This window comes from Pyrus communis, chromosome 4, assembly GCF_963583255.1.
Source record: "Pyrus communis chromosome 4, drPyrComm1.1, whole genome shotgun sequence".
Taxonomy (NCBI): Eukaryota; Viridiplantae; Streptophyta; class Magnoliopsida; order Rosales; family Rosaceae; genus Pyrus; species Pyrus communis.
Genome location: NC_084806.1, coordinates 5,339,638 through 5,359,011, shown reverse-complemented (window position 1 = coordinate 5,359,011; position 19,374 = coordinate 5,339,638). Strand labels below are relative to the sequence as shown.

The window sequence follows — 19,374 nt, the reverse complement described above, 5'->3', positions numbered from 1 at the left end:
TGAAGTGTAGCAAGTTGTGACCCACTTTGAATTATAGCGGCCCTTTTTTGTGTTTGACTTTCGTCGCCCTTGGCCGGCTGAGAATATTAATCAATTGCTTGATCAGCAAGCATAAAAAAAATAAAATGAGAAATTGGTTGCCTTCACATGAAGAAAGAGGAGATGAGGGTAGAAAGCAAAAACCAATTAAGAATTGAAGTAAAAAATGAAGATAAAATCAAGCACAATGACGTTCTATGATTCGTACCGCTGACACTGCTTAGTGAGATAAGAGTGGTGGTTGTACTCTTTTTTACAAGGCCAGATTGTACAAAATTTGAAAAAGTTAAAAAAGTTGATGTGCAATTGTATAACTTATCTCATTTCCATAGTAGAAGGCCAGATTTATTGACTGTTCAAACAAGCCGAACGGGTTAAGGTAGAACCAAAGATTAGTTTACAAATGAGTTCTTATAATTACAATGATGTATGCCCTCGCCGATATACAACGTGAAGTTTTGTTTTCCTAACAAGAACAAATGTAAATCCTCTTGAATATGGAAAGAAGGCCCGACAACTCCTACTTCTTATCACCCAAAGCACTTAATCGCCTCTCCAGCTGTGTAAAAGAAACAAAACTAAGATCAATATAAACAATGATTAGGGTTTTAAACACCTATCGAAAAGAGAGTTTTTTTTTTCTTCCAAAACTAACAACCTGAATACATCATTACATCCTATCTCCAATTCAAATCTGCTATCAAGGCATCCGTATTGGAACAGCATATTAATAGAAGGTGCGCGTAAACAACCAGGGGAAGTCCGGTAATGGGTACAAACCTTGACATTCCTTGTTTTCTGTATCTGCAACTCTTCGACAAGTTTGTCAATTCTGAAAAGATTATCAAACACGATTAGATTATTGAATGGAGCATGCTTCTTGGAAATAATAGAAGAAATCTCGCGCACCTTTGTTGAATACCAATCACATGGGATTCTAAGACTCTCTCTCTTGCAGAAGCCGTACACATCTGCAACAGTACAACAAGATAATCAATATAAGTACGTCTGGACTCTGGAGTATACAAACTGCAGACTAGACCTCGTTTGATTTGTGTATCGAACTGAAGTTTGAAAACCACTGTACCGGGTTTTTAACCAGTCAGCTATAATGCACAGGTTCAGAAGCCACATAAAGATCCAATACCTGCAAGTTCTTGACACTGGTTACTGCCTCTGTGATCTCTGTATGATTTCCTGTCATTGAGAAAATTAAAGAAAATACATTAACGTATAAGAAAGTCAATTTTAAAAACAAATAAAAAATCTCAAAATACTACTGATAAATGACAGGAGAATCACCACTCACCAGTGATTTGATCTACAATTTCAATCAATCTCATTGTTTCTTCCTGTTAGAATTACAATAATAGTAAGAATACCAAAACATAATTTCTCAAGTATGTGAAAGAAAAGGTTTCAATGTGCACCTTTTGCATGGCGTTTTTCTGCAAAATATAATGGAGCGCAGGAATAATGGAAGCGGATGTACCAATTACAGAAGAGATTATAATGCCGTTTGGAGTGTCCTGAAGGGAAACATCAATAAGAATTACGGCATAAGTGCCAGTGGTTCATAAATATCCCAAAAACAAACAATTATTCAATCAATTTAAAATTTAGAGGAAGAGAAGACGATTGTTTTAAGGTTTACACTGAGAAACACTTATAGAAAGCAAGTTAAAAGTTTTCATATGCATAGTAAAACATCAGTGTTTCCGAATCATCTGCATGTAGATTGTTAAAAGATAACTCATGTTCCATGATAACTTATTACACTAAATGTTATAGGCCAGCATACCTTAGGACTGGAATATGGGACCGTGCTATTGAATCGCCCTTGCAACCCTTGGTCATCTGATGCCGTCTCTGTTAACCCCAGATAAAATTGATAAGAATTTTTCTTATGTTATGATAAAGAAACATTCAATTTCAATAAGGATGTGAACCGATGATATAGATAGAGAAATATAAATACCATATGAAGAAGAACTACCATCTCTCTTCTGATGATGTTCCAAGTGATCACTGCTCAAGATCAACAAGTAGATTTGAGGAATCCCTCGGTTAACAAAATCCAGATACTGAACTAGTTTTCTCCAATATCATGGTAAAACAAAAAGGGTAATCAAACTGCAAATCATTAAACTAGTCAACATGATGAATGCAGGAAACAAACATCCATATAAAAAATAAAAAAAAGAGGGGGGGGGGGGGGGGGGGGTTTGTGGGGGGTGTTAGGAGGAAGTTTAGCATGTGATGTTTCCTACGTGTACAAGCATTTGATACAAGTTACATTGACTTGAGATGTATCTGAAACAATTTACATTCACTTGAGGTGCATGAAGAAGTAATCAAGCAAAGGCTTCATAAACACAACCAAGCAGTGGAAGTATTGCTAAGTGGAAAAATTATGGTTGCTTTGAAACAAGAAAAATATTAAAAGTAATCAGAGTTCTGAACTTGCCTGCCCTCATCACCACTGACAGAAGGGGAATGATCGGTTTTTGAGGAAGGTACTATTCTTTCCAAATCAGCGCCAAAACAGCTACTCTTTTTTCCTTGCACTGATGGTGATGAATCAGCAATTTCTTCAATTTCCCCAAGGCCAGAATCTTTCCATATCGATCTACTACAATTGAAACTATCCACATGTGCATTAATGGGATCTCTGCATACAACTTAGCATAGTATTAATACTTCCCAAGACATTATAGATTGTGCAGAATTAAACAATTTACGTTTGCCTTCCCCCACACACCTTTCTGTTAGACCAGCTGATTTACCAAATCCACCATTCTGTTTGCAGCTCCAGTCTTGGTTTTCAGCAATGGTGATGCCATCATCATCTTGAATCTAAACACAGAAAATAGTATTCATCTGAGCATGAATCACCTTAAGTTATGCAATAAAAAACTCTTAGCCTCTTGCAGACCGTTCCGCAAAGTAAAAAGAAAGACATATACATATTAGAAATGACCTACTCACAATAGCAGCCTGTCTTTTCAAATCATCTACATCAAAATTCCATGCACTGATCCCTCGTATATACTCTTGCTGGAATAAAGAAATTTTTAAATCATATATAAAATTTGAATTTAAAAGAAACATAACATTGTGAACTTTTGTAAAAGAACTGTTGCAAATTAATATTAGTCATTACCTGTGATAAATGGTCTTTGTCACCATAAAAAGACTCACTTTGTGCAAAGAACTCAGCCTCTTTTTCCTGATAAAAAGAAGGCACATCAAAACATGCAATATAGAAAAACTACAGAATAGTAGGACTTTATGAAAGCCATACAAGTCTGAAATGGAATGCCAACCTTCAACATTCTAAAACGATCTCCAAGGGGAGAAAGACCATTAAGAATTGACTCCGCTATAAGCTCCTTTGAATGCACATGTTTGAAGAAACGGTGATTCAAGAGCTTTTCCGCAGTAGGACGCTTCTTTGGATCCTTAACTAAGCAGGCAGCAACTATCTCTTTAAATGACTACAGGTGAAAATTGATTTCAGAGCAGGTTGTAAAAATAGTGACCATATAAAAGATTATTACTGGAGTCACACCTTTGAAAATTTCTTGTCCCTCTCATAGTCAAGGCCAGGAGGAGCATTCTGCAAGGTCATTAACAAAACCTACAAAGGCAATAATAATAGGGATACCACATACCAAAAGTTAATAAAAACAATGATTTCCTCAAGAAAAGAAAGGCACTATTTTGAGCTATGTTTCGTGAATAAATAATATAACCATGACCATGTCAATTACCATAAATAAAAATAACATAAACAGGTGTTTAATAAATGTGAATGCACACAAATGCAATCTCGGTAAAAATTTTGTAATGTTTGATTTTAATTTTGCGAAAAATTCAATAGCTCCATGTCCCATGCAATCTAACTACGAAGAGTAATGAGATTTACCTTCATTGGTGGGTACTTGGAAAATGGAGCATGACCATGAGCAAGTTCCAGTGCTGTTATCCCAAAAGACCAGATGTCTGCTCTGTTTGGATACGAATAACAGACCCCACGAGGATTTGAACGACAAGTTAAAGTTAGAGAAAGCTTAAAGAAATGAAATTCAAGATTATCAAATATACACATCAATAAGTACTCTTCCATGACCAACTGTAAACAAATCATCCACTCACTTAAAGTCATATCCATGCAATTGCTGCATAACTTCCGGAGCCATCCTGTGAAAAAAAGGGGATCACACTGTTAAATATGAAATGCAAGGAGTTCGAAGACCAACTCAAACATTATATATTTTTGAAATAGTTCCCAATAGTCGATAGACGATATGTAGACAGAGAAGGTCCAGGCCATCACCAGCAAGGAGTTCCAACAAACGTTTTTCTTGCATGTTGTCTGTGGCCAGTGTCGAACAAGCTCGCTGAAACTCCAAAGTCTGCTAACTTAACTGCACCTTTTGTATCAACCAGTATATTACCAGCCTGTAAATAATAGGGTTAAAAAGCTTTAATAAGACACATTTGGTCAAGTTGGCTTTGTCGAGAAAATATACATACATACATACATACATGGACTTGTAGTAAATGCAATCAAACATATGGATGATCAAATCTAGTAAACTACTATGTGCCAATACAACCACTCATGGCTAGCCATAAATGTGCATATAGCAACACTTGTATTTAACATTTTGCCCCGATATGCAAATAGTAGTAAGCTAAATCCAAACGGAGAGTCCAAAAAACACCATAAGTTCATAACACAAATACAAGGCTGAGTGCTATTAACGTACCTTAACATCTCTATGAATGTGTCCATGGCAATGCAGATAAGCAAGGGCTTTGAGAACCGCATACAACAAAGTCGCGATAACGGGCTGCTCAAAACCATCAGGGTGGGCAGATTTCATGATGTGAAGACACGATCCAGAGGCCATGTAAGGCGTGACGATCCAGAGGCTACTGCCGGCAGTGAAAGAGCAGTGAGCCTTGAGCAGATTCGGATGGTCAAGCAGGATCATGGTCTGCACTTCTCTCCGAATAGCGTCCTGTGGATGCAGGGTGAAAATTGCAATTTACAACAGAACTGGGGGAAGTGTGCAAGATAAAAACCATAAAATGGAAAGGGAAGTTGAAGAGGGAGTGGGGAATGAAAAATACCAAGTCGTTCCTGCATTTCTCAAGGTCGAGGACTTTGATAGCGACGGTTTGATTAAGTGGGATGCAGAGAGCTCTGTAGACGGTGGCGCTCACGCCCTGACCGACTTCTTCGTACAGTTTGTAGTCTTTTGGGTTCACCGGAAAGTCCTTTTTGGGTAAAAATTCCATGGCTTTTTTCACTGTAGTAGTACGTCATCAACAATCAAAACCCCTCCTGCTTTTGCTCCCTACAAAATTAAAAATCACACAGATAAAAAAAATATAAGATAAAGCTAATTAATTTGCAAATTAAACCCAATAATAAAGCAAACTCATTGATTAAAATGGTGGAAAAAATGCAGAAGTTGAAGATTACAGCAGGAAGCCCTGGAAGGCTGCAACAAGGTGACAGAGGAGGAAGAAGAAGAAGAAGGAGAAAAGGGGGGGAGATTAAAATATGCAGAGAGATGAATCCAATGACTTGTTTCGACGAATCCGCCAATAAACTCGAAACTCCGTGAGGGTTTGTCCCTTTGTGCTTCCTCCTCAAAGCCCTCACTCGCCCTGTCCGTGACTCACCTTGCTTTGGTGCAATCAAAAGATATTTCTGAAGGATATTTTATATTCAAATCAATCAGAGTCAGAGAGACTACCAATGGAGGGTTTTTCCTTTTTCAGATTGTAGATTACGACATATACTATCACTAATTCAGTATTTAACCGCCTGCAAGTTAAAAGATTTTAAGTGTTATTTTCGTGAATTGTGATTTGAGAGTTCCGTACTGCATTATTATGGAATTGGATGCTCTCCTGAGTTTGGGCTCAGAGCCTGACCAACACACAAATAATGATTCACCAATCCTTGTATGTTGGTTAAGGGGTTCTTGAGCCGGAGTTCAGGAGAATATTCAATTCCTATTATTATGACAAGTTTACTGTGCAATTTAAGTTTAAATTTCTTTTATATATAATGATATATGTTCTCTTCAAGGAAAGTACGGCTAAGAGGAGAAATTAGCGTTTCAATCAGAAAAAAATGAGTTCAATAGAATATCTTAATCATTAGAGTAATTCACTAATTGTTGATTTTTACTTCCTTCAGATAATTTTAATGTGCGACTTGTTCAAATATCTTTATAAATTTATTATTGTATTTTTTTTTTGTCAAATAAATAAATTATTTTAATGGAAAAAAAATTGTTTGCATAACAATATATAAATAAATTACCTGAAAGAAAAACAATAAATAAATTGTCAACAAAAATGGAGAAATGCTGTGTTTAGTGATCAAGTATTGGGGCTCCAGCTATTAATTAGATTAGACAAGTGCGCGCGTAATTGTTTTCTTCAGGCCTTTCGTTCCCGCCTCCTGCGATTTCTTGATTATTGGGCCCAAAATGATTAAGTCATATTGGGCCTGTCTTTCATTTACCCAGCCCAATTTTATAGCCTGTTTTGGTCAAACCGTCTTAAGTGCTTCTTATGTGGAGATGTCGATTTGCACATAAAAGATTCAAATAAAGAAATTAACGTTTGAGTAATATTAATCTGATTAGATGGCGTCTGTCATAAGTAAGGTTCTAAAAAACGCTAGGCATTAGTCAGACGGCAAGATCTAGGCGGACGCCTAAGCAGCCTAAGCGAATTTAAGTAAATTTCTTGTATATCTTGTAAATAAGTTCATATTGACACTTACAAAAAATTATACTTGTATGAAATTCATGGATAAGATAATAAAATGCAAAAAGAGTATCAAACAAGTCCAAAATTTAAGAGCACATTAAGCATATATGCCATATAACCATACTGATGAGTATTGTAGAATGACACATGTACAATAAGTTCACAAATTAAAACCACATAAAATACAAAATATGAGGAAAATAAGGAAATATAGTAATATAGATAGGATTTTTTTTTTAATTAAAAAAAAACTGCCTAGCACCGCTAGCCCGCCTAAAGCCTAACCGATTTGCAAGAAAACACATCGGGTCACCACCGCCCAGCGCCTAGGCCGTTTTTTAAAACACTAGTCATAAGTCATTGAAAAATGATATTTAGAGCACAAAATTGATTATTCTTAATCACTACACGGCAGCTTAGGGGCTAGGGATGAATATCAGACCCGATTTCACACGGCACGTCCTGAGTTTGATTTATAGCGTCGGTGAATCATACGATAGTGACTAGAGAAAGAATGAAATGTCTTTGTGAGTCTTCCTAGTCCTTGAAAGGATGTGATTGTCATGGCGAAGTCATCAGCTGGTCCTTTTTTAAAAAAAAAAAAAAAAAAGATCACCTCCCTTATACATATGACTCTCACATATAGTGATGAATTTACATGTGGTCAGCAATGTGATTAGTTTTTTATGACCAATTGTAAAAGAATGGACTCCAACCCTGGGTGTGGAATATGTTCTAGTCTAGCAATTTATTTGACATATATATATTACTAGATATACGGTTGGACTACCGGTGAGGACAATAGTTAAGAGATTCGACTATAGAAACTCTTTCAAGTTTGAAAATTAAAAAAATGAATATCACTAAACCAATATACAATTCATAAACTCCTAATGGATGTATGAAACCAAGCTTAGTAGCTTAATAATTTAATTTCTTGTAACACATTTTTCTGTATGGAAGTTGGGTATATAGCTGTTTAGGCCCGGGCCCAAAATAATATTATTGGGCTGAGTGTGGATTTATGTTCAACTCAAAGTTTTTCAGTATACTATGGGCTGCCTGGTGGTCCCGAGCCGTTCAGCAAGGATGGTCGAATCCTATCTCAAGAAGGAGTAGTTCAGATGAGCGAAGGGGTCGAAGAAGTCCTGATACGATAAGGGGTTCTAGTGCAATTTGGATTCTCAACCAGCAATGAATACGGCCTCAAAAAGGGGTGAGTTCAAAGTCCTAATAGGAGTAGGATTGGTTGAAGTGGAGTTGGAATAGAACAAGAAGTTCCAATCCAGGTATGATTTGGACTCGATCTCAAGAAGGATTTGGTGCTATAAGTACAAGACGTCATGCAACAATCAAGGCCCTCTAATTGAACACACAATTGCCCTGCGCAACGCTCTCAAACAACTTGAGATTTTTCATTTTTCATTTTTCTTTTTCGCCAACACACCTTCAATTTGGATAAACAACACTGTGAAGGCAATCGATGAACATCTTCAGTTTGGATAAACAACATTGTCGCCGTAGAATTAGCCGACCGCGAGGCACCTTCAGTTTGGATAAACAGCATTGCGTCGAGGCCAACTGATTACCTATCCAAGTCTCAGTCGAGAAAGGTTTCCGAATCCTTATTGGCAGATATCATCTTATTAGCCTTCTCGGTGAATGAAGGTGTTACGAGTTACTGCATTGAACGCCGAGTGATTTTATGATTGGATACTCATAAGTGAGTTTTAGAGTTCGACATTCTGACAGCCGAACCATATTTACCATCAAGACATACATCACCTTTGAATATTTGTGTCCATATAGTATGATGTCGATTCGACGTGCTTATACTCTCACGAATATAATCACTGTGACCGAATTTGGTGCCGACGATTCATGAACTTCGCAGAACCAGCAGCCTTGTCTTCAGGCTCGAGAATCCAAAGGCTGAGATTTGTTCATTCCTCGGCCGCAGTCGCAAGATAAAGAAGTCAGCAACGTGCTCAACGCAACGTCAACAAATTTTACTCCTCGGCCGACCAGTTGGCACACCCCGCATTCAACCGAAAGATGTAGTTAACTTATTAGTTATTCGGCCTATGCGCCACATAGATTTTGTAATTTTTAAGGTCAAAAATAGCCAAACTTATTTCTAATTTTCCTGGACAATTTGCAATTACTTAATTCATTTGCTTTTGTTGAAACAAGATGAACAATTTAATTTCTTCCCTTTTTGTGGGCGTATATTGCTACGAAAACGTGTGAGGAATGTCAATTCAATTTCCATGGATATCCGAATCTTCTTTTTTCATCCTCGCAGAAAAAAAATGTTGACAGTAGGATTCTGCTTTGCTGCGCCAAACCAAGGGCGACAATAACGTGGGCTAAGTTTGTGTTTTGGAATGAGGGTCCTCTTCAAATTCTTTAATTGTGTTCATTTATCGTATATTATGTGGTTATAAATTATTTAAAATTAAATACAAATAGAGTTTGACGAAAAATTACCGCACAATTTATGACGAACGAACACGATTAAAGGATATCGTGAATCCTCACAAAGAGGATTTGGAGATGATCCTCATTCTGTGTTTTGTTTGTGTGCGCTGTATGTGCTTGGTACGACCTACGAAATAGTAAACGGGCATCAACTAATCCAGAAAGTCGAATTTGAGGAGGGGGTTTTATACTTTTGTTGCCTGGGTCGCAAGTCTCCTACACATGAAGGATTAAGGAATAATGACCCAGTCGGTTCAAACTTAAATATTTTATCTGTTAATACACCATTAATTAAGTGCTTAGTGAGTTGTTCCTTGTTCCAATATTGTTTAGTGTTGACAACTTGACAGACACGCATACTAGCTAGGTACAACAAGTCTTCGGTATCCTGTTTATAATTCTTCAACTTGTAAGAATGCGAGGATATATTATACAAGTTTAACAAAATTAATTTTTCATCATAAAATTAATTGACAACATAAGAAGTACTCTAATTATTTATAAACACATGTAAATTATGATGACGTTACTTTGTGGTTGATGCATTGAGCAGTTATAAAAATGATATATATATTGTTTGTCAAAACAAGATTGACAAGCTAAAGATGAGAACAAGTGGGGTTTTGACTTGTCCTGCCAATTCCTCTCGTGACCAGAGAGAAAGTCAGAAAGCTCAAAAACCTTAATCCATAAGGGATGAGGAGTAGATAATTATAAGCAAGTATCCATCTAGAAGGATAAGAATTTCAAACATATATATATATATATATATATATATATATATAGGAAATTGTTATTGACACTTCAAAAATCTCATTTTGCACTTCAAACTTTCTATAATTAGAAAGAAAAATACACTTATGTGAAGTGTAGAATGAGATTTGTGAAATACTAATAACAATTATATATATATATATATATATTACACAAAATAAATATTTAAGGCAATATCACGTGCTAAGGATAGTAAGTCATCACCCTATTAATTTCTTTTAAGATAAGTTAGGAGTGAAATTCCAGAAGAAACTGATAATTCATGCATATATATAATCCAAATACATATATATCGATGGGAAAATGTTATTCTGTCGGACTCATGTAATTAGGAACCACTAGTTTTTCTTATGATTTAATAAAAACTGAATTATTATGTAATATGAAAATAATCAATGCTCATTTAATAAAATTTTCAAATGACAAGTATACTCCACATGTTTTACAAAATTACAATTTTTTTCTCCTACATTATTGTTTTTGATCATTATTGTATCACATTAATACTATATCATTTTTAGTCATATAATATATTCAAAACAATTTATATAAAAGTTTAATAAGCACTGTTTTTTTTTTTATTATTAAAAGCATTTTTACAAAAAAAATTTACCAAATACTAAACAACTTTATTTTACATCTATTTTTAAAACCACAACAATACCAAACTAGCCCTAATACAATTGTTAATTCAGGTATTGATGCGAAGATGGATGGAAAATAACAGGTAAGATTTAGGGATAAGGATTGTCTGCCCTCCCCCTTCCAGTGCCCTCCTGTTTTGTGTGCTCACAGTTAAGCGACGTCAACATTATATATTGCTTCTTTTTTTATACAGATAATAAAATAAAATTGAATAGTAATATAAAATGTTAACATGACTTAATTATGATTACATAAATAGAAGGATATCGGAAATGAAATGGCAGACGATCCTTATCCAAGATTTAGGCATCCTTTGACCTTTATTCTATTTTCTATGAGATTATCAGATTCTTATCCCCCTTTTACTTTTCGCTTTTTTCAACCAGCTCACAATTTGGACTTTTCCACTTTTCTTTTCCCCCACAATACTTTCTGCCCAAGTTCCAGCCACCTCAACGAATCCTACCAAATATATTTTTCCTTGGGCCCTTTTTCAAATACTACAAAATCCAACCAAAAAACACGAAAAATAATTTTATTTATTTATTATTATTTTTTTTGTTGCTGTTCGATAAGGAGATAAAGGTGAAATCCCTGAATTGCCATGCAACTACAAGTCACAGCCCCAATCACATGAGCATTTAGTACTTCGCCCATGTCATGTCCCTTCCTCCTGCTCCCCAACCCACATCTTTTTAATATCTAATTCACTGCAGTGCCATTTATTATTACGAACTAGTGGTGTAAGTTAAAAATTTTAGGTTTGATTTTCATCAAAAGTAAATTTGAATCATATTATTACTAACTCTTTGTGAGACTTAGTCGGTCTTATGTTCGATTTTCATCAAAAGTAAATTTGAATCATATTATTACTAACTCTTTGTGAGACTTAGTTCACTTCTCATGTAGATAATATCCATTTTTTAAGAGGAAAAAAAATCCACTACAGCCCACCCCACGATACACCTCATTGACTTTCTAATCTCCCTCCCCAAGCAAGTCAACCCCATCCCAAGCACATGACTAAGTAGTGAATTGTTACGATCCTTAAAAGTTTTATTTTACAACTTACTACACTGCCTCTTGCGTTCACGTTTTTCTTCTCTTTTTAATATCCATCAAAATTGTCAGTATTACGGTATAGTGGTACTTCTATAAGTGAGAGATTTTAAGTTGGTATTTTTGTAAGCAAGAAGTTTTAAGTTAAATTATTGTCAAAGGCGAATTCAACTTAAATTAATATGACTAGTCTACTCCCCAATCCCTTAATGTAGATAATATCGTATCTATTAAAATATCCACCAAAATGTAGTAAAAAAATATTAATGAGACTCTTTATAAACTTGATGCCACTTATATTTGTAATATAATATTTTATAATATTAACACAATAATTAATGTAAAATTATAATTCATGATCGCTATAAATCAAAATTACGGTCGTCAAAATTAATTTCAATGGTCCGCATAACAACAAATGATTTACTGACACGTAGTACAGAGCCCTTTCCCTTAGGTTCGACGAAATTCACAAGTGGCTGCTCCAGACATCATCCGCGTGGTAATAAACACTTGCACCGTGTGAATACGAAGCTCCCATGTCCGAATGCCCCAACGACCGTCAAAAAGTCGTCACCCGCCAATATTGCCCCACGGCTTATATATAAGCCACCCCCAGCTGGTTTCATTTTCCACCGCCAAGTACAAACCATATCTTTCAAACTTTAATTAATTTCATCATCTGCCTCTCTCTCTCTCTCTCTGTCAAGTCTCAACTTCAAAAACCCTAAATTCTCGATCGAATAAAATTGAAAATGCAAGCGGTTTCCGTGTTTTCCGTGTCGCCGAGCTTCAATTCCAACGATTCCGTGAACGATTTCGAAGCCGAATACGCGCAGCTCTCTGCGAATTTCAGCTCCCAGCTCCAAGTCGCCGGTTCCGGCGGCGATTTTGAATTCGAGGACGCTGAGAAGGTAGAAATGGAAGATAAAGAGGCTCAAAGCGTGGACCACGGCGGCGAATGCGAGAGCGAAAACGAAGACGATTTCTCTTTCGCCCCCACCAACGCCGACGGTTCGCCGATTTCCGCGGACGATATATTCCAAAACGGCCAGATCCGGCCGGTATTTCCGATTTTCAACCGAGATCTTCTCTTCGCCGAAGCCGACGACGGCGATGCTTCCAGAGCCAGAGCGGCCTCGTCTGCAACTTCGTCCTCGTCTCTAAGGCCGCCGTTGAAGAGGCTCTTCTTCGAAGAGCGGGACACGCAGCCGTCGTCGGCGTCCGAGTTGGACGAGCTCGAAGGAGTCCCGGAAGGAACGTTCTGCGAGTGGTCAAGGAAGCCGGTGGAGGCGGCGCCGGAGCTCCGGAACAAGAGCAATTCCACGGGATCCTCGAAGCTGTGGAGAGTCAGAGACTTGAAGCTCCGGAGCAACAGCGACGGCAAAGACGCTTTCGTCTTCCTGAACCCTAAGTCGGCGGCGAGCCCGAAGCCGAGCCAGGAATCGGCGGCGGATGGGAAGAGCAACGCTGAGATTCAAAAGACGGCGGAGAAGGTAAAGGGGAAGGCTAAGAAAGTTGAAACGGTATCGTCTGCGCACGAGAAACATTACGTGAAGAACAGAGAGAAGAAGGAGGGGGATAAACGGCGGTCGTACTTGCCGTATCGGCCGGTGGTTGGGTTCTTCACCAATGTGAACGTATTGAGCAGAAACGTTCATCCTTTCTGAGGGATATACCGGTCATTCAATTTTTGTTTAGTTTTTTTTGGGTTGTTTAATTGTTTAACTAATTTATGTAAATTATTTTTGATAGCAAAGTTATGTAAATTATTGGGAACGGAGAAAACGAAATCTTTTGTTTCAAGGTAACCCAGTATATCATGTGTTTTTATATAAATGGTAGAATATGTGTGTTAAAAAAATTAATAACTTAAAAATTAAAAATTTTCATCATTTACATAAAAATATGTGGTGTAATATTCATGTTCCGTCCCAACTAAAAATTTCTCAATGATATTATTAGGAACTCACAATCATTTATAATTTTATATTGTATTGAGCTGATAATATTCTTTTTTTTTTTTTCAAATGTACAAGAAGAAATGATGAAATCATTAAATGAAAGAAAAATTCTCATCAACATAAACACCTTCTCTCGATCTGCACCACAACTTCCAATTTAATTTTGGATTTTCTTAACTTTTTAAAACGTGTTGATTTGAAATTTAATTTTGAGCTCTTTTAATTATTTAAAACGTGTCAATTTATCTCAAGTCCAAACAAAGTATTAAGTTCAAAAGACTTTCATAGAAAATTCCCAAATGCAAATCATTGCTAAATGATGATGATCCTCGAAACTTCCATAGAAATTTCCCAAATGAAAATCATTGCTAAATGATGATGATCCTCGAAGTCAAAGCTTTGATGTAAGCCCAAACATGAAGAGCAATTTACATGTAACAATGCATTGTCATATGTAAGAAAAACTTGCAAAGTCAATATATTATTAGATTACTGCCACTTAATACTACGGTCTAGTGATATTCTTTTTCACTTGTAAGTGAAAAGTTTCAACTCTTGCTAAAAGCAAATTTAAACTACATTATTGTTAGTCCATTGTGAAACTAAGCCTACTTCTCTCATCCTTATAACATCGTATGTTAAAAAAAAAAAAAAAAAGTGTATATATATATATTATTGGACTACAAAAGCATGATAAAAAGCCTTTATAAAGCCCATGGAAGAAGACACTATGCCAGCAAAAACATAAAGGGAAATGGTACTAGTTGTCCAGTACTTGCCCCTACAAGACCGGAGAGAAACCATAATTGTGTGTGGACGGCTCCATAATAATACGGCGTGGACCACCACCGACTCTGGCAGCCAGCACCATTATTGTACTTGAACCCAGCGTAAAAACTCCCACAGCCAACCCGGCAGGGTTAGTTGAAGCTTCAAAATGCTATTTATTGAGCATCAAAACTCATACAAGAGATTCTCGAGTCTCACCGGTTGCATACAGACTTGTGTCTATCTCTTTTATTCCATTACAAGCAACAGCCTGATGAAATACCGCATTTAAAAGCTTCCCTTTCCTTGATTAGGAACATATACGAAATTTGTTATCGTGTGATGAGAGAAACTGATACATAATTAGTATACAAAAGTTAAAACAATAAGTTCAGAATAAAAGAGAGACATTTGACCCACCACCAGTTGATCTTCAAGCATTGCTGCATCTTCTCTTCCTTCGCATCCTTAATTTCAAAACGTTATTTACAGTTTTACACTGGTTAATTATGCAGACACATTTTTACCGTTCGTTACTTATATTACACATTACTGTCACGGTAGGGTTTATCTGCATTATTACGTCATACAAACCTTATCTAAAGCTCTGTTCCAAGGGTTCACTGTGCCAAATTCTTGCAAATTCTAAACAGGCATTATGTCAACGCAAGTCGAAGATTTCGAACCTCAGATTTGAATTCTTGTATACATTAGAGCAGTGCTCGAAAACGGGACTCCCGTCAGTTGTTTCTCCGTGAGGATGAAATCCTTGCTCCTGGCACGCTTTCAGGACGCTCATCCCGCCAGGATCAGATAGCCGAAATATTCCATAGCTCCTGGAGAAATCCCAACACAAATTTGTTAACATAGCTGTGTAAAAAGATACTAGGAAAATATATTATTTGTACAAACTTCAATTGCTACCCTTTATGTAGCGTTCTTAGAAGTATACTCGAGCTCTCTCTTAGTTATCTGTATTTTTGGGCACTATGACTTACATTTCGAAACATTTTCGGTACAAAATATCAACCATGAGATATTCATGCAGATGCAGTTGGATATTCAACTGGAATACTTAATTAGTTCTGCAATGGAGTTCTTATTTCGCTACCAATGCGGTTTGGCGTACAGGTCACATTTTCAAGGGGAAACTGGTGAACAGATAAGAATACGCTTTCAAATTACTGCATTCTCTCCTTCATTCCCTTTTATGCTTGTTTGTGACAACTGACCGAAATTTTTATGTCAGTGTCAGAACGTCAGTGTGGCATGGCCGTGCATAACAAAGACTCATGACCACAACAAAGGGTGTTACCGTGATTAGTGAAGAATGAAGATGCTACAAGAACAAAGGCAAGGACAAAGACCGAGGGAATGGACGACAGCATCTAAAGCTTGTGGGCCAAAATATAGATGGAAGGAGATTGAAATTTAAGACTTGACTCTTAACGCTACTACAATGAAATTGCCAAATTTTGTTTAAAGCAGAACGACTGAACCTTGTAATTAGTGTTGCAGCATACCTTGAGGTATCAGTTGGAGCCATGACAATGGCAAAAGCCTCAGGTATCATAACCTGAAGACAAAAGTTGGAAGGAGAAAAGTTAAAAGTCGTCGCATATGACAGCATATCGAGGAACCAGATTAACATCTTACCTATAGTCCCTAATTGAAGCAGACAAAACCACACCCAAGAAGGCAATTCAGCATTTCAGAACAAGCCAACATGGGAAATGGTATGAAGTTCATAATGTTACTGTATCTAATTTTAAGTTCTTCTAACCTATGTATGCCTAACGTTGAAATCCAAATATTTTATCTTAAACAATTGCAAGAAAATAAAATTCTAAGACTATATAAATTTTGCAACCAAAGAATGGAAGCGGTTCCCCAACCTGATACGAATAATGAGTGTGCAAATCCACTGATGACATGAAACAACTTTGAGAAGGATGTGTCTGAAAACAAATGGTTAACAAAGTGAGCAAGAAACTGTGGTCAATTATAGAGCGACAAAGGAGGATGCAAGCAGCAGAAGAAAATAAAATTATGACCTACATGGATCCATCCAACCGGAAAAAGTGAGTGTTCGTTTTGTATGGCAAAAGCTTCCTCATCGTTAGTTGCCTGACACTGTCATATTTTGTAGTCATAAGAAAACAGAAATGAGATCACACCATGTGGTTAGACGCGGCATGGGCAACAGGAATAGTCTTAAGTCCAAACAAGATGAGTAAAGGGCTGTAAGGACTTACAGAGCTGGAAGTTGATTCCTGTTTGGGTATGATCAGAGTTGTCACATAGAATGTTCCATTTTTCTATACATACACAGAAAAAAATATATATACATTACTTTTCAAGGAAAGATATCATATAACATTGTGAATGTGTACATATGGACTAAAGGACTAGAGTAATCACACCCGTACTGATTTTGAAATTGCAAATGGTGAGAAACTGAGAGAGACTTGGGTTATTTTAAACAAGATTTGGAGACGGAAGAAACAGTCTGAAGATCTGAAGATAGTTTCAAATGCAACAAACAAACGCTTTTAGAACCAATGCAGAGTGTGAATCTTACAAGAAAAGCGCCAAGAATCCCGCAGGTTTCTAGATCCTTCTCCGTGTTTTCTTTAGCAAGATCAAGGAAATCTTCCATTAACCGAGCTGACTGAAAAAATAAGTATAACAATTAATTATCAAATATCAATGCTCAATGCAGAAAAAATACGTCCAAAGTTTGCATGAAACACATAAAACTACAAAACAAAAAGCCAGCATTTGAGGTAAGTTTTTACAATATGTACATCTCGCAGGACCCCAGATGATGCTGATTTATTAGAAGACTGTGATTGACCATGTTCTGTATTTGCGTCCATAACTTGTGATATATTAGAACTTTGAGGCTTTTCTGTGCAAGAGATTACAGGTGAAGGAGAGCATTGAGTAACAGAATGAACTGTGATATTCTGATAGTCACTAGTTGTCTTCAAAAAGTTTGGACCAGGAAATTTACATGCGAAGCAACTACTGCCAGATTCCACTGAACACAAAGATGACAACCTAGGATTTTCCCCATCGATGCCCCTGGCGCTGTATAAAAAAAGGGAGATGATATGATAATCCTAAATTAACAAAATCTCCGTAAAGATGTTAACTTTTGCCAAATTGTGAACGGTTCGCTGAAGTGGATATACTTCTTGATAGGAATTACTATACCTTATATGGTTTCTCCCTGCCATGGCTTTTTAACCCGAGTGAGAAACTGCAGTCACTATTATTCAAACCAATTTGAAGCTACAAAAAATTAAGAAAGATGATTTCCCTAAAAAAAACACCAACTCATTATTTGAAAATAAAAGGTTTTGATCGAAACATAATTTGAAAACTGTTCTTCCTGATGCAAACACCATTCCGGACACCTCATGTCTATGATGCACATATCACCCAGTTCAAAGTACATACAGTATCAAAACTGAAAAATCGCATTTCTGTTTGTATTATGATCAAGAACTTCTTTGTTGATTACCTTGAGTAATTACTAATTAACTCGACTGCCGAGTTATAAATTTATAATTAACGTCATTCGTCAGTCTGTTAATCCAAATTACCACATTTATAAACGCCCTTTTCCTTCATTACAAGTAAACAAAGAGAAAATTCCAGGTCACCATTTAGATTAATGGTTCCAAACAAAAATATTACAACTTGGTATAAACAACCTTCACCATCGGACATGGTAGGTATCCTAATCACTCAGTAACTTTTACCAACTGGAATGCAGTTTAGAACAATACCATTATACCACTCTAACTTGAATTTTCTAACAATATCAGAGACACCATTTGGTTTTACAATTTCAAAAGGGTATTGAAATTTCGAAGGGCCCGGAGAAAACAACACAGCTAGAGACGGCAAATCAACTCATTGAGTTGTTAATGGATACCACTAAGACTCGTTAGTTTGGTTTCACCTTACACCATCATCATCGCTACTAGTCTCAGCTTTATCTCACGGTGATATCAAATTAATAAGGACTTAACACGTACCCATTAACAAATCAACCAAGGCATGGAATCGGAAACCCTTGTGATAAGGGGTCTAAATCACCATTAAATCCAGAAATTATGGATTGCCCACTAATTATAAAGGAAAAAATAAACAAAAAGGAATCAGCTTTTTAAGCGATTCTTCATACCTGTCAAGCAAAGAGATGAACTCATGCAAATTTTCAGCCTCGCATCCCTTTACCATTCAACGGTTAAATGGTTTTCATATTTCAAGCTTTTTGCTGAATTGGGTCCTCTTTGTAAATAGATGAACACAACACACGATCACCCACCATTCTCCCAAAGAGGAGCTTATGACACCACACCCCGCAAGCTCATGCCACATGTTTTACTGTACGACTCCAAAAGCTACCCTCTTTTTTGCTGAACGACTTGCCGTTTGGATTCGGAGGAACGTTTGTGTACGGTCATGTGTTGTTAAGGCAATCTCTAACCGAAAAGTTCAGAGGGCCGAAAATAATCCGAAATCGTCTTCAACCGAGGGTTACGCCAAAAATTCAAAAACTCCTTTCGGTTATAATCAGCATGAATGCTTAAAAAAAAAAAATTGAATCCAACGGTTAGCTAAATTTTTTTTTGGTTTTTTGGGCCTTTTTTTTAATTTTTTTTTTAAATTCTTAAAAATTCTAATTTTTTTTCCTATAAATACTTAAACCATTCATTAAATTTAAGTTCTAATTTTTTTTGGTTTTTTGGGCTAGTTACTATTGTAGTTTTTAACTATAAGTTGTAGTTTTTAAATTTAAGTTATTGTTGGATTTGAATTTAAG

At 36.4% G+C, this 19,374-nt stretch overlaps 3 protein-coding genes across 8 annotated transcripts; 1 reads left to right on the top strand and 2 right to left on the bottom strand.

Annotated features, from left to right (window-relative positions):
* Positions 1 to 334: 334 nt before the first annotated feature.
* On the bottom strand, positions 335 to 5,764 carry LOC137731498 (serine/threonine-protein kinase BLUS1-like). 2 transcript variants are annotated; one of them, XM_068470617.1, is made up of 20 exons: positions 5,537 to 5,763; positions 5,182 to 5,408; positions 4,815 to 5,069; positions 4,379 to 4,503; positions 4,198 to 4,242; positions 3,968 to 4,049; positions 3,611 to 3,679; positions 3,366 to 3,536; positions 3,203 to 3,268; positions 3,028 to 3,096; positions 2,801 to 2,895; positions 2,507 to 2,710; positions 2,018 to 2,067; positions 1,841 to 1,908; positions 1,470 to 1,568; positions 1,349 to 1,391; positions 1,187 to 1,236; positions 949 to 1,010; positions 820 to 871; positions 335 to 598 (listed from the first exon to the last, which is right to left on the bottom strand). In XM_068470617.1, the coding sequence occupies exons 2-20, from the start codon at positions 5,347 to 5,349 to the stop codon at positions 560 to 562; spliced, it is 1,812 nt and encodes a 603-aa protein (XP_068326718.1). In that variant the 5' UTR covers positions 5,350 to 5,408; positions 5,537 to 5,763; the 3' UTR covers positions 335 to 559. The 2 variants fall into 2 exon arrangements, 1 of the variants encoding a protein (XP_068326718.1); XR_011068273.1 differs by lacking the exon at positions 335 to 598 and having other exon boundaries at positions 1,127 to 1,236; positions 5,537 to 5,764.
* A 6,652-nt stretch (positions 5,765 to 12,416) lies between these two features.
* Positions 12,417 to 13,629, top strand: LOC137732106 (uncharacterized). The gene has a single exon (XM_068471398.1). It carries the CDS (start codon positions 12,558 to 12,560, stop codon positions 13,470 to 13,472), a length of 915 nt encoding a protein of 304 aa, XP_068327499.1. The 5' UTR covers positions 12,417 to 12,557; the 3' UTR covers positions 13,473 to 13,629.
* Positions 13,630 to 14,960: 1,331 nt separating this feature from the next.
* LOC137732029 (AMSH-like ubiquitin thioesterase 2) lies at positions 14,961 to 18,914 on the bottom strand. 5 transcript variants are annotated; one of them, XM_068471317.1, is made up of 9 exons: positions 18,733 to 18,872; positions 17,754 to 17,831; positions 17,333 to 17,627; positions 17,116 to 17,205; positions 16,790 to 16,852; positions 16,593 to 16,667; positions 16,430 to 16,492; positions 16,058 to 16,110; positions 14,961 to 15,370 (listed from the first exon to the last, which is right to left on the bottom strand). In XM_068471317.1, the coding sequence occupies exons 2-9, from the start codon at positions 17,774 to 17,776 to the stop codon at positions 15,196 to 15,198; spliced, it is 837 nt and encodes a 278-aa protein (XP_068327418.1). In that variant the 5' UTR covers positions 17,777 to 17,831; positions 18,733 to 18,872; the 3' UTR covers positions 14,961 to 15,195. The 5 variants fall into 5 exon arrangements, with proteins under 5 accessions (XP_068327418.1, XP_068327419.1, XP_068327416.1 ...); XM_068471318.1 differs by having other exon boundaries at positions 17,754 to 17,859; positions 18,733 to 18,846; XM_068471315.1 differs by lacking the exon at positions 17,754 to 17,831 and having other exon boundaries at positions 14,961 to 15,367; positions 18,733 to 18,914.
* Between the last annotated feature and the right edge of the window lie 460 nt (positions 18,915 to 19,374).